The sequence below is a fragment of the Lepidochelys kempii genome, chromosome 5 (assembly GCF_965140265.1).
Source record: "Lepidochelys kempii isolate rLepKem1 chromosome 5, rLepKem1.hap2, whole genome shotgun sequence".
NCBI classification, from domain to species: Eukaryota; Metazoa; Chordata; order Testudines; family Cheloniidae; genus Lepidochelys; species Lepidochelys kempii.
The window spans coordinates 48,203,846-48,227,517 of record NC_133260.1 but is presented as its reverse complement, the minus strand read 5'-3'; the positions used below and the strand labels follow the sequence as shown (position 1 = coordinate 48,227,517).

General features: G+C 41.4%; 2 protein-coding genes across 12 annotated transcripts in view; one reads left to right on the top strand and one right to left on the bottom strand.

Annotated features, from left to right (window-relative positions):
* The window catches only part of CERT1 (ceramide transporter 1), a 168,768-nt gene extending 148,401 nt beyond the window's left edge, over positions 1-20,367 (bottom strand). For 3 of the 4 annotated variants that reach the window (XM_073344213.1, XM_073344212.1, XM_073344216.1), the window contains exons 1-2: positions 19,886-20,367; positions 15,770-15,904 (exon numbers count right to left, since the gene is read on the bottom strand). In XM_073344213.1, coding sequence (XP_073200314.1) covers positions 15,770-15,904; positions 19,886-19,981 — 231 coding nt within the window. In that variant the 5' untranslated portion in view covers positions 19,982-20,367. The remainder of the gene's footprint in view (positions 1-15,769; positions 15,905-19,885) is intronic. The other variant, XM_073344214.1, reaches the window with a different exon arrangement.
* Positions 19,680-23,672, top strand: part of POLK (DNA polymerase kappa) — a 78,396-nt gene continuing 74,403 nt past the window's right edge. For 4 of the 8 annotated variants that reach the window (XM_073344208.1, XM_073344207.1, XM_073344203.1 and 1 more), the window contains exon 1: positions 19,680-20,624. The gene's annotated coding sequence lies outside the window, so the exon portion shown is untranslated. Of the gene's footprint in view, positions 20,625-20,954; positions 21,040-23,672 lie in introns of those variants that run through there. The other 4 variants (XR_012158915.1, XM_073344211.1, XM_073344205.1 and 1 more) reach the window with 2 other exon arrangements.

The following is a 23,672-nucleotide window of genomic DNA, read 5'->3' as shown; positions in this document are numbered from 1 at the left end:
TCTCTTTCACTTAAGACAACAAAGAAACCAGCCCTTTCACTTTGCGGGGAGAATCTAACCTGAGAATTTGGTCAACCATATTGCTGGGAACCTCTGGTAAGAATTTTACCTTGAACCAAGTTTAGCTTGTTAAGTTTTAGCTCCCAGGAAGCGTTTTATCTTTATTTTTCCTGTAACCATTTCTGACTTTAATATCTTTTACTTGTAATCACTTAAAACCTCTCTTTGTAATTAAATAATTCTTTTTAATCTAAAATAATCCAGTGTTGTGTTTAAACTGAACTGCCTGGTAACTTCAGTTAAAATAGCTAACAGTTGAATACTGACCCTTTACAGGAGCAATGGACCTTTAATACCTGAATTGTCCAGAAAAAGGCTGGACAGTGCAGAACACACGATTTTTGGAAAAACCTCAGGAATGGGAATGTGTTGGGGTCACCCTGAAAGTAGTAAACAAGGCGAGTGCAAGCCAGAATAAGACTGGAGTGTTGCCGACAGCCTGCTGGGATCACAGTTGCTGGACCAGGGCTACAACTATACACAGATACTCAGGATGTGACCGGCATGCTGTCAGGCTGTTTGGAAGAAGCCCTGGTTGGGAGCTACAACAGCAAAGCATTGTGAGGCATCCATGGTTGCGGGGCAGGTGGTGACAACACCTCACTGATCTAGATTGTACCCTGGAACATGACAGTGCTGTGCCTGTGTTTTTCCATCAGTGAGGTTTCAAGTCATTATCAGAGAAAGAAGCTGAATTTTCCATCTTCGCTATTCTTCTCTCCCCTTTTGCATGGATTTGTCTTGTTTTATCTTCTTAGAAAATTGAATCAAGCTTTAACGCCAACAACAGTTCCAGTCCATCTCAACTAACTACTTCTCTTCCCCAAAAAAGGACAGTTATTACCAACTTTAATACCATATAAAAAAAACGGTCAAACACGGATTTTCCCCCTTTAAAAACCCCAATAAAATGTGAAGTGTTAAAATAAAAGCCTTACTTAACATTCCAAATAATTGAATTTTTTTTCCTCCCCCGTATCTTTAACAAAAAGTTTTGAAAAGTTAATAGTGTATTTGCCATAGTACTAAGCAGGCTAAAGTCTCTCTATGCCAAAGCTCAAACCTTAGTTAACACACTGTGTAGTGCTGGACAGTAAATGAGTTATATTAACACCTTAACTCTTTAAAACCATATATTCCATCTTAAATACATACACCACCTCTTTGAACCCAGTCTTTTGAAGCTGAGACTGGAGGGAAAGACCCACTGTCTACTAATAACCAGTTCCCAACCAAATACCCCCAAACTGCATAAAGGAAAGAGTAAACTTTTCAGGAAGGTGCTAGTTCTGAACTGAGGCTGTTATGAACTTGTGACCATAGAAGAGAGACTCCTTTGTGGGGTTTGCAAGGACTGCTTCTGACAGAGCCTACATTAGAGTTGGGGTGATCACTGGCAAGCTCATTGGCATGCACATACATTCTTATTGTTTTTAATGTGTTTTCCTCTGTAGTGCTTTTATCTTATGAATGAAATAGGCTTGCACAAGAAGTGTGTGTGGTAACTTAATTGTTGACAATTGTTCTGAAGAGAAGGCATTATTAGTATCTGAAGAGAAGGCATGTGAAGCCTGCTTAGGTAGCCTGTCTTTTGCTGGGAACACCACAGTGAAGGCAGTGAACTGTTCAGCTTGGAAATACCCTGGTCCAGAGGGAGCAAAACATGTCTCCACCCAAGGTAAGTGACTACCAGGGGAGCTGGAAGCCTGAGAGTGGATGCCCTCATTGAGCCAGTAACAGGAAATAATGGTGCAGCTGCCTGGATCTGTGATGGTTTCCAGAGCTTTAGAAGGCTCCTCAGCACTAAGTCATCCATGAGCTCCTGAATTCTAAACAAGCCGAAATAGCCTATGTAAGGAACCAGACACAGATTAAGTCACTTGACTAAAGTCTGGAATTGCTAAACCCAGGAGTTGAAGCCAAGCCTCATGAGTCACAGTTCAGTGCATTGCCATATCACCATCCTTTCTGCTAAATTTCACAAGGAATGAAGTAATTCTTTACTCAGATTTCAGAAGGGTTGCCATATCCAAAAATGCTGGTGTAAGTGTCTTTCCCTTCATCACATAGGAGGTTTGTGGTAAGATCTTGTGAAGTGCACAAATACACTGACAGCATTCCATGGAAGAAGATACCTAAAATAAAGAACTTTTGGGTTTCCAGGCCAACGCGCCTTCCCCAAAGCTACAGAGTTCCTTCTGGAGGAGGGTTCCTCTCTCCTTAAGTGGCAAGTCACCAGGGACAAGTTCACAGGAGTTTGAAGCCAGTCTGCACAGCATAGTAATGAGTCAATCTTGAGCCCTAAGCAGAGCCAAAACCAAACTCCAATAATCTTAATCTTTAGATACTAAGTTTCTTCTTTGTGCTGGACACTAGACCTAACGAGATAGATTTCATATGGATACTGTCTTCCCCATTTTTGTTTCTCTCTCTGTGCAAACACCAAAATAATTGAAACTCCAAAAAAAAATGGTCTTTTTGGTGGATTCGGGAGCACCTGAACCTCTTGATCAAAAGAATATACATCTTCATACAAATGCTACCCTGGGCCCCTACCAAGATTCCTTCCCCACATTGAACTTTAGGGTACAGATGTGGGGACCTGCATGAGAACCCCCCTAAGCTTATTTTTACCAGCTTAAGTTAAAACTTCCCCAAGGTACAAACTATTTTACCTTTTGCCCTTGGACTTTATTGCTGCCACCACCAAGCGTCTAACAAATATGTAACATGGAAAGAGCCCACTTGGAAACATCCCCCCCCCCAAATCCTCCCAAACCCTACACCCCCTCTCCTTGGAAAGGCTTGATAATAATCCTCACCAATTTGCATAGGTGACCACAGACCCAAACCCTTGGATCTTAAGAACAAGGAAAAAGCAATCAGTTTCTTAAAAGAAGAATTTTAATAGAAGTAAAGAATCACCTCTGTAAAATCAGGATGGTAAATACCTTACAGGGTAATCAGATTCAAAACAAAGAATCCCTCTAGGCAAAACCTTAAGTTACAAAAATATACATTCCATTTAGCACAACTTATTTTATCAGCCATTTAAACAAAACAGAATCTAATGCATACCTAACTAGATTGCTTATTAGCCCTTTGCAGGTCAGAACTCCTGTATTCCTGCTCTGGTGCGGGCAAAAACAACACAGACAGAGAACCCTTTGTTTCTCCCCCCCTCCAGCTTTGAAAGTATCTTGTCTCCTCATTGGTCATTTTGGTTAGGTGCCAGCACGGTTATCTTTAGCTTCTTAACCCTTTACAGATGAAAGGGTTTTTTCCTCTGGCCAAGAAGGATTTAAAAGTGGTTAGCCTTCCCTTTATATTTATGACAGCCCCTCAACCAAGTGCTGAACTGGCATGTCAATTTAACAATGCATGTGAATTTTAGAAAGGTTTGAAGACTAGAATTTGTATAGAATTCCTGCTGCATTTTTAATTCCCTAATTACAATAGGTGTTCCATAAACGACAAACTGCTTGTAGTGCTTATTTTGCAGTACTTAAACTAAGGTACTGAGTGGGAGGATTAGAAGCCTGCAGGGAAATTAATACATGGGGATAAAGTGTTGCCAGGACCACTGTACTGTCCCTGTCCCACTCCAAACTCAAGTGACCACAGCTATGAGAATAGCTGGTGGTGTACCTAGGAATGAGGCAAGAAGTCTGTGTGCACAGAGTTTTCCAGTACAGTATATAATGGATATTGATAAAAAAGCAATGCATTATACAGCTAGGAAGGGATATGTTTTTTTAGTAAGGTCTGGACTCCACAGGATGGGTTAGCTACAAAGAACATCCTTAAGCTGGTAACCACATCATCACAAGCATCTGAAGAATTAACCTGGGGTGGAGTATTCTTCCACACAAGATACATTGGTGGCACAAACGCACAAGATGACAGAGAAATTAACATCCATGCTGGTCCAAACACTGACAGCACCTGTTCTTTTGGTGGTAATTCAACAAGACTCACTGTGGGTTTAAACTAATTTTTCCTGAGCACATAACCCAACCCACATACTCAGTTTCTATTTTTCCCAGGGTACACTTAGTTAGATTGGCCATGAGTTCTGCTCAATGAGACTCAGAGGCCAAATGTGCAATTCACAATCAAATGAAGACAACCATATAATCTAAATATGTTGCTCTGTATTGCAGGTAACCACAGAACATTTTTCAACCAATGCTTGGAACATCACAGGGGCCCCATGGAAGGGTCAGGAAGTAACCAAAAATGGGGTTAAATACATTTTTTTCTCCTAGATACAGAGAGGGCTCAAGCAATCTCTTCATCAACTGCAGGGTCTGGAGGTATTTGAATTTTCTTAGGTTATCCAGCAGCTAATCCACTGGGGAATAGTTAAGCATCAAATTTGTACTCATTGTTCACTTTAGAGAAGATGATACAAAAATCTGATAGACCAGTCTGGTCTGAGGAGAAATGTAATCAAGATGCACCCATTCAACTAATAGGCTTCCTCCACCTTCTGCCAGAGAATTTGCCTGTTTTGATGTTATGTTTAGGGCAGCTGATCATGCTTGAGGGAGAAAAAAATTCTAGGGATTATCTGGGATGGGGAAGCGAAGCAAGAGGAGTTTACTTGATGAATTGTGAAATGCATCTCTAGCTGCAATTTCTAGATCTATTTCTATTAAGCACAAAAGTTATTATTATTACTATTATTTGTATTGCCATACCACCAAGGAGCCCTAGCCCTGGACAAGATCCCCACTGCACTAGGTGCTGAACAAACAAAATGACAGTCCCTGCCTTGAATTTACAATCTAAGTATAAAACAAGAGAAAAAGATGGATACAAGCAAATCAATGGAGGAGTACAAGGAAACAACAAGAATATTGATAAATACACCAATAGCCTAACAGTTGTCAAAGTTTTTTGTAGGCATTTTATCAAAGCAGAGTTAAGGAGGATGAGGTAGCTTTGCAGATGTTTATGGGAGTTTCTCACAATTGAGAGGGACAGTACTGGAGAAAGCAAAGATGCTTGCCTGGAAATTTAACAAGTGGTGATGAAGACTCGTATCACTGGCCAATTGGAGGTAGGAGATGACATCTCAATAATGAATGCAATATGACAGGGGTGGGGATAGGCTGTGAAAGGTCATTAAAGTGAGGATGAGTAGCTTGTTTGATGAAATAGAGCGAGCCAGTCAGTGGAGGGATGAAAAAAAATATATAACATGGTCGAAGCGACAGACTAGGAAAATTATCCTTGCTGTGGCATTCTGAATGGATGGGCAAGATTCATCCAGACCAGAAAAAATAATGTTTCAGTAATGGAGATGTGGGATGAGACTACCCAGAATAAGAGTTTTAGCTTGGTGGATGGATAGGAAAGGCTAGGTTGTATCTTAGATGTTACACACACAAACTGTCCACAAGATTCAGACAGTCTAGATTTGAGGATTTACAGAGACGTCCAAGATGAAAATGACAGCCAGGTTATAGGGTTAAGTGACCACAGGATGGTGTTGTCCACTGTGATTGAGAAAGGATGTATTATCAAGACCACTGAAATACTGGGTCCAGCCCAGGCATTCACGCTTTAAAAGAGTACATTCCTCTTGGCTGCATGCAACTGCAGGCCCCACTGCTGCTTCTCAAACATCTTCTCCCACCACCAATATAAGTTCTAGGTGAGTACTGTAAACCCCTCTGCCATTAAGTCTTCCTCCCTGCCCCATTAAGATACCATGCTGAGACCAGCTGGTGAGTCAGGGAGGCTAAGAAACAGCATCAAAGAATGAGAGCAGCCAACACAACTAGGGAACACTACCAGTGCTACTTATGGAGCTATTTATTATGATGTATAAGGAGAGTAATGTAAAAAGTACATGCATAAGTCTGTGTGTGACAGCTGCCCTCATGTCAGACAGCAGAGATTGAACCAGGCGCCTCCAAAACTAAAAGCATGAGCTGCTACAGCTTGAGCTAAAGCTCTGTAGCTGCGGGCTAGAACAATTCATCCTCTGTAGACTGGCACAGAGAAGAACCTGTGCAATACACACATTAGTGAGTTATATGTACAAACTCTTTTGCCATGCACATGTGATGACAGTGTTGTTTGTTATTTGCAGAGGCTGTGGTTATTAAGCAAGAAGGATCTAAACAGATGAGATACCCTGATCTAATTTCAAGAAAGGGATCATTTTTAATACATCTGTCAATGTTACTAAATGCTTTTTAAAACATTTTGGTTATGACTAAGGCTACGATTCAATCATGTATTTTTAGTAAAAGTCATGGACAGGTCATGGGCAATAAACAAAAATTCAGGGCTGGTGACCTGTCCATGACTTATACCCATGATTAAATCAGGTGGAGGGGTGGGGGGTAAGGAGAGGAAGGGGGCTGTTGCTGGGTGGGACAGCAGCACCAGCTTCCGAGAGCTGGGGCCAGCAGCTGCTCCAGCCAGCTGGGGACTGCTGCCCGGGGCCAATGGACCACAAGTGCTCCAGCCGGCCAGACCTCTGCCCAGGGCTGCCAAAGTAGCAGCTGGTGTGGACCACCTGAGCAGTTGGCCCAGGAGCCAGCTGCTTGGGCGACCCTGGGGTCAGCCAAACTGGCCCCTGCAGAAGTCACGGAATCCATGACTTCCATGACATCAATGACAGACATGGAGCCCTAGTTATGGCTGATGTATGTATATTTGGGGAAAAAAGGATCACTTATTATTATATGGCCTTTCAACTCACTTTAAGTTTGTTACTTATGAAACTGATATTTTTAACAGAAGAAATAACCAGCTGTAGTACTTTTCATTGGGATGATTATATCAGAAGTATTCTCTTCTATATGGCAAATAGTATTCTATATACTTCTTGAACATGCCTAAAGTTAGTTGGTTTAAGAGCGCTCCATTTTAACAATGAGGCTGCGATATTTAAATTACAAATTTTACTAGTCAAGATTCTCTTGTAATACATCCCCAGCCACCAGAGTACAGCATCTCTTGTCCTGCTGATGCTGGGGAAAGTAATTTCTGCCAAATTAGTGTAATGTTGATCTGTTGGCACCGGGATCAAACCTGGAACCTCTGGAGCTTAATGCATGAGCTTTTACTGCATGAGCTAAAAGACACATCTCTTACCCTGTCTAATTGGGAACTTCAGTGTGCATGGTTGCAATGCACACTTAGGAAAAACTTTCTATATTTGTAATAGTTTTATTAAGACAGTGAGAAGAGAGAAAACAAAATGAGTTGAACATCCATATACTCACAGCAACTCCTGCAGAACCATCTTCCCCCACACAATCATCACCATCACTAGTGGTCATTATCCAAACATCTCCCAAGGCATGCAGGCTGGGATACAGCTTTTATAATGTGTTACACTCACACCACTTCACCCAATACATATTCAATTGGAATTTCAGCCCCTTTTCCTTATTTCCTACTAACGTTGGGGTACCCCTCTTCCATAAGCTATTAATCTTTTACATATGCATCCATTAGTTACCATGGCTTTCTCATGATCTGCTGATGTCCCTACTTTAAAACATCCTAAATTAGTATAGACTAGCATCTTGGGGTTACCTATCAGCTGTTTGGTCATTACAGCATTCTATCTTATGATTTATGTTTACTCTTGGTTCACTTCTTATGCTAAGGCTTTTTGACCTTATGCCTTTATTAGTTTAGCTACGTTTTACAGGCCTTGTGTACTATAGGCTCATTGCATTAGTGCCTTAACTTATACCTATGCACCTATAAGCTACACATTTAATACAGTAACTGCCCAATTTTGTAAATTGCTCCCCAGATTTTACCAAGCAAGTGCCTAATTTCTTTGGTAAACATAAGACATTTATAATTTAATGGGAAAATTTCACATGGCGTCTAGGCTGCAAAGATGACTTGAAAGTTTCTTCACAAAAATTAACTTGCTTGCAAGTATTTTTGTATTCTTTGCTATTAAATATAGCAGTATATTTTAAATTGTTAGCTTCTTAGGCACAACTATTTGTTTTGGACAGCCCAGAGCAAACTGTCAGCACTTCAATAACAGTTTTAATAGTTTGTCCTTCCCAGCCCAGCTTCTGCTGCATCTTACAAGTAATAATTTCTAGTAGTTAGCAAACCATAATTTATTATGAAAATGAATACAAATTCACAGATTCAGCAGAATTAAGGAGTACAAGTGTGTGTGTGAGGAGCAAGCCTTGTTCAATTTCTAACAGCTTTAATAGTTATGCAACAATCAGGATGTTAAGTATATATTTGACGCTGACAGACCATGGGTGAAGAGTGTTCCATTACAAAAATCCTTTGGCCTACAGCAACCAGGAGGATGACGTACATTTCTGATGTATAACATGTCTAGCCTGAATTATGTGTTCTGACAAAGATTGCTGGTACCAAAATATTCTGATTCAGAACATTCAGTCAAAATTTAATATTTAAATCTTTCAGTAAAAAGCTAATGTGAAAATAAAAAGGAAAACAAAGTAACACTCATAGCATAAATTTCTTCGGAGTCCCAGTCATGACCCACTACACAAGTGTTATGATAATACATGTATTATTTATTGTATGTAAGTAGTGGTCATAAACAATTTTGGCCCATTTAGTACTAAACCATATCCCTCACTTTCGAAGAGGTTTTAACACACAGCTGAAGTCAAAACGATGAAATATTGAGAGAAATGGCTTTTCTCTTGTAGGATACTAACTGCAGTCAGTCCAAAATATTTGTACACTATACAATTTATCATTAATTCCATGTCTGAATTGTAGAGTAACTGTTTATTACAATGATGTGTTTGAAATTAAAAACATTCTAAAATAGAATAATTCTGTAAGTACTTGTGGATTGGGACAACTTGTTCAACATAATCTGGATCAGTGTCAGTTATTTTTCACTCTTTACTTAGGAATTAGTTTAATTACTACTATTGAAAGGAATCCCTCTCCATATCAATGCTATCCCAAGAAAGCAGACATCTTTTTCTTTCCAAGAACATCATCCAAAAATGTAGTTAGCTAATTAAAGGACCATAATCAATTTAAAATTCTCAGTTCTCCGAACACCTACCTAGTAGAGTTACTAGTAACATTTAAGCACAGTAATTCAAAGACAAAAACCATTTCTCATTTTCAGATTTTGTGCATAACACCACTTTGCCCGTTTCCCTATTGTTGTGTGAAAGACGCAAATAGGAAAGAGAAACATTTTTAAAATAGGAAAATATGATTGTTAAACAAAAATTGTCCAAGGCAGGGGCTCATGTAGAAAGCTCCACTTGCCCCAGTGACCCCAGCCCATCCTATCCCCAGATCTCCCTTGCTCCCACTCATCCCTTCCCTTACTTTTCTCCTTAACCCCTCATTCTCCTTTGCTTCTTTCCCCTGATAATACAAGCATGTTTTAGTTGCTCTCATCTTCAGAACCTACCCCAACCCCCACTTGCCTCTCCAACTAGTGTCCCATCTTCCTCTTATTTCGAAGGTCACTGTCTACAATCAGTTCTCCAATTCCATCTTACACCCTCTCAAATCCGGAAATATCCATTTGGTTATTTAAGATATGCCTTAAAATCTAGAAGTCCTAATCACCTTCTACGTCAAACAAGCCTCAGAATCTAGTTAGTGATTTCACAGCCCATATATTCTCCATTTCTAAATTAGTTCAGGGCCTCTGTTTAGTAAAGAGGCGGCTGAATAAATGCTGTACCAAACCAGGAAAAAATGAACTGTTTACTTAAATGCTAAATATTTGTTAAAACAGCCTTTATAGGCTTATTTTTTACAAATTAAGTAGTTGGAAAGGAGTTACTATTCTTTAGTGTAAATAGTATTTTTTTGGTACACAAATCCACTGCCTTGTTATCTGAACACATAGCATTGATCTATTCAAGTCTTTTCTATAAAGCCCACCACCGTAGTAACTAAAGGCTAAATGATGATTGCATTTAATTTAACTGGCTGATTGCACAAACTTAATCAAACCTACCAGTGGACAACAGTCATAAGTGTATATTTATATTTTAACTGGAATTTCTTTTTTAGTAATATTGCTCATTCAGGAGTTCAGGATGTGCAAGTTGGAGAAAATTAATCCCCAGATTCACTTAAGGGGCTACCTGGGAAGTTCATCTTTATTCATCCTTTAAATGCACTTATAAAATTGCTTAATTTCATCCTGAATAAATCCAGTAGCCCATTTTGAATTTCCCATTGTATACATTTTAAAATGAAATACAACAAGAGACAACTTTAAGGAGATTAGAACTACGGATAAAGTCAAGTTTCCCTTTAAATTTTCCAACTTTAATTAATCCAAGTCCTGAAATTGTATTTTATAAACAAGACTACTTAAAAAGAAAATGGATGTCAATCTAATTGTTGTTCTAAGCATATTTTTTGTTTAACAGTAGTTCTGACACCCCAGGTTCTTATTTTTACTAGTAAGCAAGTAGAAATCAAGAGTTAAATTATATTTTCAGGTTTTAAAACATGGAGACTCTCTGAAAGGGATTTCACACAGGAAAACTCATCTGTATGTGTTCAAATTGACAAATGCAGGACATCCTCTCTCACTGTTTTAAAAGCCAGTCTATTTAAAGAAGGATTTCACTGCCTCTTCCTATATTTCCTTTTAGCTTTCACCATTGGTTACCACTGTGTATTGGGAACTAAGACCATACTGTAAATAATCCAGAAATAAATTAGGTCACGAAAAAGAAATCAGAAATGTTAGCTTGCTGAAAAACTTGAGTATTTACCAAGTCTGTAGAAAAAGTTGCTTTTGGTAAGCATAAACAAATTAGAGACTTTAATGAAGAGGACATTGTCACCTATTCCAATCTCTTTGTATTCTTTGAGATACCAAATTATGATGATTACTCATGTCCAAGTGCAGTCACTGTAAGTGTCCAAATCTAAAACATCTCTCTTTACAATACAGAAATATGACAAAAAAATGTTACGAAAAACTCAAGAATGGTCCTTGGTACTTATTCATTTACTTCAGTGTATCCATTTCACAATTTTCTTATTGGTTTGGTCACAACAATCTCAGTGTAAATATAAGCAAAAATAGAGAAAAATCTATACAACTGCATGAAAATTGACAAGTCTTGTCTGGTCTTCCAAATGGAAAATAAAAACAGTTTTTCTACAGTAGAATATAGGAATCACTGCTGATTAAAACTGCATGATGTCACTGTTTTAATAAAGAAACCCATTTGCAGTGAAGTCATAGATTATTTGGAGCAATGATACGGGGGGGCAGGTCTTGCATGCATCAGTTACTTCTTGTAATAAAGTTTAGTAGCATATGACCATTAGAGTTTAAGATTCTCTGAGGATTTCTCAAACATGACATTTTCCCAAATGTTTAGTAAAATCATCTGTTCAGCTCCATGCTGAAGGGCTGTTCTGACAATGTGCACACCTCATAAAATGGGCATTTTTTTAATTCTGAAGGTTTTCAAAGAATTTTACAAGCTATACTATATGAAAACAGCAACTTTAGTAGTAATGCAATCCTTGCTACTAGAGCTAGGACTATAGTAATACTATACACATTCTGCTGAGCCATATGACCATTGAGAGCTGGTGCTATGGAAATCTAACAGCAATTTGTCCTTCTTTTGCACATCAGCAGTGATGGTATGAAGCACAAAAACAGAGGCCTCCTGCAGAACAGAACAGAAGTCTCCTGGACAGTGTTCAAAGCAATGAGGCACAAGATCTAATCTGTAACCTACAGTTGTGGTTTTATTTTTTTAATTAGACCTCAGCAGGGAGAGAGGGGTCAGCTGCTAGAAGGGACAGCTCAGGGAGTCTCCCGCCTTGGCGAGCAATACTGGCTTGAGGAGAGCTGTTTCCCCACTACAAAGAGAACTAATACCAGCAAAAGCACTTGTAAACTCTATTCTATATACTAGCATTGCTAGCATCTAGAAGAGATCAGAAGAGGAGGTTGGGGGGGGTGGGGGGAGAGTGGCTCCCTTACAATCATGTTATCAGGTCTCATGGCTGGTATTGTGTCTCAGTAACCAGCATGCACAATGACAGGTTTCAGAGTAACAGCCATGTTAGTCTGTATTCGCAAAAAGAAAAGGAGTACTTGTGGCACCTTAGAGACTAATCAATTTATCTGATCATAAGCTTTTGTGAGCTACAGCTCACTTCATTGGATGCAGTGAGCTGTAGCTCACGAAAGCTTATGCTCAAATAAATTGGTTAGTCTCTAAGGTGCCACAAGTCCTCCTTTTCTTTCAGCATGCACAATATTATTGTTGTTATAATACTGTAAGCTACAATGGAAGTACTGCCATAATTCTGGATAGTTACTTTCTACCCTTAAAAGCTTACTGATCCATGAAATGTAGTCATTCTGAACAAGAAGCACTAAATAATCCTTTATAAGAAAGTAAAAAAGAAAAAAAAAGTCTCCAGTTGAAACTGCAGGCAAGTTTTGAATATGCATGACTACCTAAATGTGAATTTGCCCATCACATAAGAGAACCTGTACCTTTTCTTTCAAGAAAGCATCATGGAAGTTGTCCTTTAATAACAAATGTTTTATGTCTCAGACCAAAGATATCACCTATTAGTATAGTGCCATCTAGCATCATGCTGAGGCAGTTCTTTCAATATCAATTCAGAGGAAAGACTGTCGCACACTCCACTTCCTGCATTGTTGTTTGCCATTAAGAACTTGTACACAACTATTAACTATGCCTAACTTATGAGATCTGGCAAGATCACGAGACACTAAAGATAGGTTAAATTTAAAGCCTAATAGAGGTCTGTACAAGTAGATATTCCTAATAAAGATTCTGACTTTGTCAATTCAGTATCCTCGCCAAACACTAGTTGATAGTGAGAAGTCAAGATAAGTCAAGATTTCCACTTTCCATTGATGCAATCATAGACCAGACACAGTAGAGAACAATTTCTACTGATACACAAGTCTTCTGCCCTTCTTCATCTATTTATCTTATCAGTTACTAATGTTTTTATATAGAGTTTGAGTATAAATACACAAGCCAACTAGCTCTGTTGTGACAATTAAAAGAAAAACTGAGGGCCAACATTAAGATTTCCTTGCAGGTATCTATTTATAGCTGATGCACATTTTAGATTTCTTAATTTGACTGACATTCAGTTGCATTTTCTACCCTTATTGTGTTAAGAAACTCGTGACTGAAGCGTAATTATAAATGTAAGTTATTGTCACCCATGTGCAACCTCAGTCTACTTTTTATGCAACAAGAATCCCTTAGGAATCCCAACGTTATTGTGCTCATCCAGTTCTAAAAAGCCTAAACATACTCTGATTACATTATTCAGATTTTATATTGATGAAACAAATTAGCCATACTAAATTGTAATTGGAGCATCATACTTTACTCAAGATCCATGTCACCTATGCTTAATCCACGTAAGCGGAAACTCTTAAAATATTACCCAAAATGAGAACCTACCAGTCCAATGCTTGGCCACCTTGCATAAGGAGGCATTTGAAGAGGCTTCTAACATCTATTCACATGTCTGAACTTGCCCACAGAAAGTCTGTGAAACAAAATCCAGTTTGGAGGCTCATTCAGCTAACTAGTCTATGCTTTCCTCAATAATTCAGGGTTAAAGAGTCTGCTCGCTGACTTGCTACTAACCAGAACAAGTGGGAAGCACTCCTTCTAGAGTACTGGGGCCTAAGCCAACAATTTCTGAATAAGCTTTGATTTAAAGAATTTTTAGCCCTTGATAGTATCAGACAGCACACTTCTTTAACATTTGGAAAGTTAACTGACGTAATAGTTTTCCTGAGCTCCTAGCGCCTACACTAACATTCAAAGATTTGCCTGCTATCAGCAGCATGATAATAACAGGACTCTGCTCAGTTTTGCTGAAGCCCTTCAGAATTCAAAAGCCAAAATAGTGGAACTCAAGAATCACGTCAATTTTATAATCCTGATAAAACTGAGCAACAGGGACAGTCACTTTAGTTATTTGGGAGATGTACTCCCCACCAACAAAAATGGAGTAGCAGAATTCTTCCCCACTCTTCCTTACCATGTTCAAGAGGTTCTGAGAGGGGGCAAAGTGGTGAAGAGTCCACTGTACCTTCTAGCAGCTAAGAAGCTGTAGATGGCGAGGGGAGACGGAGAGCTCCTTCTGCCTTCCAGCAGCTGTATGCATGCATGTTGACCTTCAAGTTTAGACACCTATTAGCCAGCAGATATGAAAGATTCCAACTTCCCTTTTTGCTGGATCCTGCTTTAAGAACTCTAATAGAAATCTCAGTACTATCCACCACAGAAACTAGATTTCAGGCTGCTAGGGATGAGCCTTGCTTCTCAACAAGGCACTCTACCTAGAGCTCTCTAAGGCCACCTTCCTGCCACTATCCCACTTCATGTCTACCACTGGCTATCATGTTTGCCTTTTTGACTAATAAGTGTCAGGTAAATTTTTTTAAGACCCGGCCTTAATTAGTGTGTTCAAAGTATATCCAGTAAAGGAGTATTTGTATAGCCCACTGTTGTGCACCATATGCTCCTTAGTGGGTCAGAACAAGGTACCCATTTTTTAAAAAAGCTTTAAGTATAGCATAATATGCTATTTTTAACAATCATTTTAGATGATGGATGTTTGTAACTGCCGAACAGCCAAATGGAAAAGTCTTACTTTTTTCAAATCTACCTTTCAAAATTAGTAGTTTCTATAGTTAATCCAATCAAATACCTTCAGTGACAGGAATATTTATAAGTAGTAAAATTCTCACCTCACCCCCACTTTACAACTATAAAAACTGAACACATTCTGGTTTTTGGGCTTGCAGAAAGTTTAAGCATTGCTGCTTTTGTCCAATTATATACTACAAAACACTATCTGGTATTTCCCATATCACATAACTCACTCAAAGGATGACAAATATTCAACTGAACCCATCAAACGTTATCCTTGCAAAGTTGCTGCACATTTTGTAGCTCTCTATATAGTATTAAACCACATGAAACCATACGATAATATTCCTAAAGCTAAAAAAACCCACAAAGTTTCCAGGCTTGCTGGAGCGGTTTCACTTTTTTGAATTCTATTCTGTTAGATTCTAGACACTGTAGTATCTGAGTTCCTTCCAAGAGTTCAATTAAGCAGCGTTACTAACATTCATCATACGTTTTCTCATCCTTTCGACAGGGGAGAAGTGTTCACAGTAAAGTGTTCTGGACTTTATAATTTAATATTTCTACATTTACATGAATGGACATGGGCAGGCATACACACACACACACACACAGAGCTATATTTATGTTAGAGAAGACAAGGTCACAGAAACATCTTGCACCTGGAGCAGAAGTTGCTTAGGTTTGTGATGGGCCGTACTCCCCATGGGAGTTCATTCCACAGGCTTGGGTCAACTCCCAAGAAAACTCCGTCTACTGCACAGACGACCTTTACTTTTATTGTAGAATATTCTGTTGTGTCAGAGGAGTGAAGAAGTCAATCATGATCTCCATCCTAGACTGCATATTTATTCTTTATTATCTTACATATGTTCCCTGTTCGGTTGCAAACATATTGCTTTTAAACCACTGACAAAAGAGGACATATCATAAAATTCATTTTCCTTAGCCATTTTCACCAAGCTTTTTGTCCATAAAAATAAAAACCTATCTATAAAGCTCTAGTGAAACAAGAAAGACATCAACTTTGAGATAATGCTTACCGTAATAACAGCCTTGCTTAGACAAATCGAGCCCCTGCAGCCATACTCAGTTTCATCTTCAGATTTGTAGTAACTTAGAGTGTTGTTTTTCAAAACTACCCATCGGTCCTGCCACCCATGAATGTAGTTGGTCCACTGTAGAGAACAAAGAAATAAATCTCAAAAAGCTGAGCAAGGTCTGAAAATAGTAAAAATACTGATGAGAAGACACCTTGTTTGCTTATTAAATTTCGTTATTTAAAAACTAGAGAAAGTTTTTCCAATTTCTCCCCAAATGATGGATTTGCTATCCCCTTGATCAGAACTCTCAACATTTTTCATCAACCATTTGTGTTACACAGTACCTTAAGCCAATTTTGCTTCATTAACAATAAGACTAAAATTATGTCGTCTGTAAAAGCGGTATCACACCCAACTAAAACAAAATGTTCTTTACAATTAAGAGCACTGATGCAGAAAGAAGTTTAGTGAAAAATTAGAACTATTAATTGGTAAAAATATAGGTTTTATCTTTTCTAGGCTTAGAAGTTAATCTTTTGGTTTTAATGTTGCTAAACTTTCTATTTAAGTAAAACAGAAGGTGAGCTTTCATAAGAACTGTTTCCGTAAGATAAAGATACTGTTTTAAAAGAGTCTCATCCTCTAGATCATATAAAGATTCATTTATACAAGGTGCTCCCTTAATCCCCCTTCACAGCAATATAAATAGAGAATTTGTACATTAAAAATCACCGTTTTCACACTAGTAACTTAACATTTGCCAGAGTCTCAAAGTCACTTTTGGGTACTAACACTGTACACCCTGACTAATGAGCACACACTTTGGCATTCAAGTTCTCTCTAAATTATTCGGCTCAAAGCAACAACGAGTTAGAAGAGGATATACTACTTAAAGAGCAATAATGGGAAAGTGAGTACAAAAATGTTGTTCGTAAAATTGTTCTTAAATGTTTAGTAGATCATGATAGTGGTTCTAAAATGAAAATTATCACTGAAACAAGATGAGGAAATGCTGAAAAATATTTTATATTTCTTTCATTATAACAGGAGGATTCTTTCATTGTAAGGCAGGAGAATGGGAAAAGGGAAGAGAGTCGTTCCTCCACTAACACAAGTTAGATGGTACCTTTGAACAGCTTTTATTAACCAGAATCTTGTGCTTATGACATTGGTCTGTTGCTCTGAAAAAGTTTCCCAAATTCACCATTATGTCTTCAATGTAATACCGGACGGAAGAAAAGATCTCTGGTAAAGAAAATTCTAACTGTTTGAACAAGTGAATTTATTTACATGTGACACAAACTAAAAAGTCTGATATACCTGAAAATCTTCCCTAGTTTGTATCCACCTTTAAGTGATGAACAATACACACATTGTAAAAAGTGCTTTTCAAATGGTTAAAATTTCTAATCAGTAGGACAATATATGGGAAAATTTAGGCATTCTAAATACATTTGAAAATCAAAAAACTTAAAATTTAGCTTCTTTTTCCCTTACTTGTGGAATAATGAGGGCTTATCTAGATCGCGAGAAGACCCTAAAATAGCTATTCTGCACTAGCTCCTGGTGTGGACACTCTTCTTCCACACTAAAAGTGCTTTTGGGGTGCTTAGGTTCAAGCACTCTTAGTACAGAACCAGAATGACCACAAGGGGGTAGTGCAGAACAGTTACTGCACTTTAAATTAACATCCTCACTATTTTGCACTAACTTCCCCATGAACTTCCTCTATAGACAAGCCATAAGCTCAGGCTTTTCCCTCCTGCAAAAATGATGAAATCCTGAGCACCTAAAACACCACAGGGAATGCAAAGAAATGCAACCTTTTATTACTGGTTTGGAGTCTTGTTTTTAAAAAGCTTTTTTTTATATTTAATCTCTATTTGCTGACAAAACACGTTATTATGCAATAATTTCAGTTAAACTCATTTGCCTTGCAGGTGTTACAGAAGACATTAATTAAGCAGCAAAGAAATTAAAGTTAGACAGTCACTCATAATACCTTCCAGCAGGTTCACTCCAACAGGTTTTATCATATTTCACAATTCAGGTTATTTTTCATTATGTGTTTTCACTTGGAGGTTAACAGAAAAGACAATAGCTGTAATATAAGCACTACAAACAAAACTCAAAATTGTACATAGTGCGTGTATAATAAGACACAGATGTTTGGGAAACACCTTGGGATTTAGCATACATGAAAACCCACCATTAAGATTTAGAATACAATTTTAGACTCCATTTCATTTGCCAATATTAAAATGGATGGCGTACTACAAATACCAGATCATTTCTACTTAATGATCTGGATCACCTAAAAAGGTGGTAACATTGCAGAAATCTCAGGCAATAAACCACACTTCCAAACCAAAAAACCTACTGTAACATACCTCCTGTCCCTCCCCAGCATCAGGTATGAAACCCTGCAGATCAGCGTGCCAAGGCCTACCTCCTCTCCTCAACATTGCTCCCCTCTATGAGCTCAAACATTTTTTTAATTGGAAAGAGTTCATAAACAGAGTCCTACTCTCTCACAGAAACAGTACCATAGGTTTTTCAGTATACAGGGGATGTTCACAGGTCATGGGATACCGAGATCACGCATTCAGTTCTAGCTTAAACCCCTCCTCACAGTGTAAAGTGACAGAGAGATACAAAAACAACATCTCAATATATACCCAAATATCCAGAGAATTAAAAAGCTACTTTCTGCTACCGAAAGTGTTCGCTCAGAATATTTAGTCTTTAAAACACTCCTTAAAACTGAATCCCCTAACCTCATCTCACACACGTCAAACTGATTTATTAAATTCACAGTAATACAAAGGGAGGAATAGGTTTAATCCTTCCCCATGCCCCCCACAAACATAAGCAAAAAAAATTTTTTTAAGCAAGCATTCCCACAATTTTCCCTTGTTCCCCACCCTTCGCTCAGATCTCCCACTGCAAGGGTATTTTATTGCACTATTTTGACGCTGGGACTAAAGCCCATGCCACTCCTCTTTGACGTATTCCTATTGATTGGAAGTGATTTGTATGTGCATATCACACGCTGCTACTTCCTGCAAAAAAGTCTTGGCAAGAAAAAAAAAAGCAGCATTTCCTCTGCAACCCCAAGAACTCTCCCTCTTCCCCACCAGCAGGACAGTGGGGTGGGAGGAGGTATTGGTTCATATTCTCTGTGTATATATAAAGTCTGCTGCAGTTTCCACGATATGCATCTGATGAAGTGAGCTGTAGCTCACGAAAGCTTATGCTCTAATAAATTGGTTAGTCTCTAAGGTGCCACAAGTCCTCCTTTTCTTCCCCACACAGGCTCAGCGTGTAGTCCTACATCAGTCAGCACAAGTATCAATACAACCTAGCCCGCAGCGCACACTACCTAGGATTGGATTGCCAAGCTCCAGTCAAAAACCTGATGAATGGAGATGCCCTCGCTGCCAGCACTCATATTCTGCATGAGAATTATTCTACTTACAGACCCTGCTGTCCCAAAATTTACACTTGGGGAGGGTGAGTCAAAGGGTGGGGTGCAAAGTGGGGGGGATCGAGAAAGAAGGGACAAGGGGACGCTCATTCATGCCGAGGATGCCTCCTCATTTAGGAGGGGAAGGAAGCTAGGAGAGACTCCCCCATCTGTTTGGAGGATGGATTGTAAGACTGTCTCCAGAGCCTCTCCGCGAGGAAAGGCTCCCCGCCCCACCTAGTTTACAGGAAGGAGGGCACTGAAAGCGGCGCTTAGCTTCTCCCGGAGAGACGGGGGAGAGCTGGGAGTACTGCGGGGGTTCCTCTCGCAGCAGGGCGGGCTGGAGGGGACGGCCTCGCGGTGTGTGCGGGCCGTTAGAGCCCCTCCCGCAGGCTGGGAGTGGATGTTTTGCGGCGAGTGACTCATTGCCAGGCTCCCCCAGGTCATGCGGCCGCTGCCCCAGCCAAGCCAGAGCCCTGTCTCCGCAGGCGAAAAGGGCTGCGGGGCTGCCCCGCAGGCGGGTAACCGGGCGAGACAGGGGATCCTAGCCCGATTCCGCCGGGCAGCGCGGGGGTGCACACGGTCCCCACCCGCCCGGGAAGGAGGAGGCTCCGAGTCCCCCAGGTGGTGCGAGGGAAGGGGCTGCTCACCTTGCTGAGGACCCCGCAGAGCTCAACAGGCGGCCCGGACTCGGTCTCGGGATCCTCCTCGGAGCCGGAGGAATTCCAGCTCTGGTTGTCCGACATGGAGACGCCGCCCGCAGCCACCACCGAGCAGGGAAACAGCGAGCGGCCCCCGCCCACAGCAGCCTCTTCCTGCCTTGGGGACGGGAGCGACGGCCGGGTGGGCTCTACCTGGGCGACACCTCTCAGCTCCCGGGGGGGCGCCAGCCGCGCCTGCCCTCTCTGCAGCTGCCGGGGCCGCGGCTCCGTGGCTCCGTGACTCGACTCTCCGCCTCTGCCCTCACTGCAGCGCCGCGGCCCCGACCCACAGCGAGAGCCACAGTGCGAGGGACGAGTGCCTGTCTCCGCTCAGAGCGCCACCGCAGCTGCTGCCGCCATCTTCCTCCAGGCAGGAGCTCGCTCTCTGCTACTATTTACCAACTCCCCGCAGCCCCACTTTGGAGGGGGGGCGCATTGCTTGCTGGGAATTGTAGTCTGGAGGGAGGAGCACGATGCAGGGAGGGGCTGATGGCGCGATGCATCATGGGAATGCCACGGGTGGGGGGGGGAATGATGCCCTCATGGAGCACTGCATCCTGGGAGTTGTAGTCTAGGGCGTGGGAAGGCCTCCGCTTTTGATTTGGAAGCTGAGGACGGCCATTTTGGTTCGGCTGTGTGTCTTCTAATTACGGCCTCCCCCCCAAGTCCTTAGCCAGCGCCCGCCCAGGTGCGTAGCTGCGGCTTCACTTCGGTTAAGGCAATAGGGAGGCTGGTCTGTACCCTGACCTGTCACTCGCTCTTTCCTCTAGCCCCTGTCGGACGGGCGGGAGCGGGTTCCTCTTCCCAGGTAGGGCAAGGAAGGAGGCAAATCGTCCCTCCCCCCACCCCCGTGTCCTCGTCCTCCACACTGCGGCTGTCAGTTGAGGCTGGCTTCCCTCCCTTCCCCCCGGCATGGCCCTTCGGGGAACAGGCTCGGTGTTTCCTCCAGTTACAGACGTTTCCCTTAACCAATATGGAGGCGGGGGGGGGGGTCAATGAGAACACAGGAAGTGGGGGGGGGGCAGGGACGTTAGATGCCTCCGGCTCTGAGCTGAGAGACAGAGCAGGGGGAGCTCGGAAGTGAAGCTTCTTCCCATCCACAGGTAAAACATGCCGCGCCTAGCCGCAGCGTCCTCCCGTCCTGGGCGCGCTGGGCTCTGCCCACTTTTCGTGGGGTCGGTACAGAAGGGGCTGGGACTCACGCGGGTCACTGAGGAGCTGAGACAGAAAGAGGGAAACCAGCAGCAGCCAAATCATCCTCTGCCCAGTTCTCGCCTCCCTTCCAGACTGAGCGAGAGAGACTTGGGGGGGGAGGCCATTCACTGCACTGTCCCCTGCCCTTCTCAAAATAAATGTGCTAACCTCTGAACTGCATAGTGGTTTTGAACGAAATCCTTTCTGCACCGATATGTGACTCTGACAGTCTGCTTTTCTGGCATGACCGGGCATGTCTGTACTGCACACTAAGGCTATGTCTACACTAGCACTTTTGTCCATATAACTTATATCACGGGGGGGGGTGTGAAAAAAACACACCCCTGAGTGACATAAGTACACTGACAGAAACACTGGTGTGAGCAGTGCTATATGGACAGGAGATGCTCTCCTACCAACATAGCTACTGTCACTCATTAAGAGTGGTTTAATTAGGTCGACAGGAGAGTTCTCTCCCAGTCCTATCAGCATACATGGGAGATCTTACAGCTGTGCAGCTGAATCAGTACAGCTGTGCCACTGTAAACTCTCTAGTGTAGACATGGCCTTAGCCTAGGCTCTGACTCTGGTTTTAATCCAGTCCCTGCTCCCCTTCCATCCACACACACACATCAGTCAGATTCAAGTCAGCAAGCACTCAGGACTTAGGTCCTAGGATCCTTCGTGGGGGAAAAGGGGGTATGTCAGAGCCCAAGTCCTGTTGTGAGACTGGTCCAAGTCCTATTATTTTGCAGTATGGATGCAGGTCAAGCTGCGGACCCAAGTCAGAAGGTCTGCATAGTATGGTCCCGTGACAGCTGGTTCCAGGAATTGTAAATCAAGTTGTGCGATACAGTGTGGAAGCTTGGGGAACACCAAGTCCACAAGTCCAGGTCCAACAAACCCATGTTTAGTATGTAGTGTAGAGATACCTTCAAGGTTTAATTGCATATAGTGCAGTAGGCCCCAAACTTTTAATGTCATGCTTCCCCCCCAGCTATAATGTAATCTGTCCACGCCCCACGGGCGCTGTGGCTGGGGCTGCATCCAGGAACCAGGCAACGGTCAGGGGCTGGAGCTGTGGCTGGGACTGCAGCCGGGAGCTGCAACCTGGGGCCAGGGCTGGGCTGTGTTTGGGGCTGTAGCTGGGGGTGGGGCCAGAGCAGAGCTGGGGGTAGATCGGGCTGGGTCATGCTCTCTCCTCACCCACTGTGGGGTCTGGCCTGGGCTCCACTCTGCCCTGCCCCAAACATTCCTCTGTGCCCTCATAGCGGGGCACGCGCCACAGTTTGGGGATCACTGATATAGTGGTTTAGTTTCATTTTGATTATCTTGCTACAAAAAGAGGAGGCAAATTGTATGTTGGTGGAACATTATTACAAACTTGGCACTCAAAAAAGAAAGTCATGCCTTATATTTGTGTAATCAATGTAGTAAACTTTAGCTACATAATACTGTACAGTGCAGAGAACAATGACAAGGATTTGTGATTTTTTTTGTTGGTTTTCAAAATCACTTATGAATAAGTAGTGTAAGGGCAGGCCTACACTACAAATTTACATTGGTATAGCTGCACCGCTGTAGCGTGTATGGTGAAGACATTCTAAGACAATAGAAGAGAGCTCTCCCGTCAGCTTAATAACTCCACCTCCATGAGAGGCGGTAGCTATGACAGCAGGAGAAGTTCTCCCATTGGTGTAGTGCTGCCTACACGGGAGGGTGGGTGGGCGTGTTAAGGTTGGTATAACTGCTTTGCTTAGGCATGAGGATTTTTCACATCCCGGAGTGACATCGTTATACCGATATAAATTTATAGTGTAGACCTGGCCTAAATATAAAGAAGAAAGGGGTTAACAAAACATATAATATAAACAGAAACTGAGTACCAAAAATAGAAATACTTCCAGGTTGCTAAAACTGACAGAAAAACCTCATTCAAGCAAGTTTTACATCTAATGTAAAATTGTGCATTTAATGAATCATACTGGCAAACATTATTTTAACACCTTACAGGCAGGGGTTCAAATAAACAAAATTTTAAAAAAGAAAGGGTTAAGATTGAAAGTGTGTTTGATTTGAGTCCAGCTTCTTTTTTACATTGGCTTTTTTTTTTTTTAAAGTCCACATTCAGAAACACCCCAGTGTTACAATGTCTAGCCTTCCCACAGCCATATAACCCTTCATCCTTTTTGACTAAAAAATTGTAAACATATAAAGCTTTTATTCACACTTTTACCTATAACTCACCCCCTCCATGATTTATCCTGGTCCTCTACATTCTTCTCTGTTCCTTTTCCTGATTCCTTGTAACTATCTCCATGCCCACTCTAGTCCCTATCACATCTTTTTAATGTCTCTTGTTCTGCCATCTCCAGGTCCTGTGCCCCTATGTGTCTCCCAGTGCTTTAGGCTCCTTTCCAGACACTCCCATACCTTTTTCTTCCATGCACCCTTTTATTTTTCTTGGTATCCTTATCCTCTTTTCCATGCTTCATCTTAGTCCCCTGTGCAGCCTTGTTCGTGCCACCCTCAGTGTGCTACA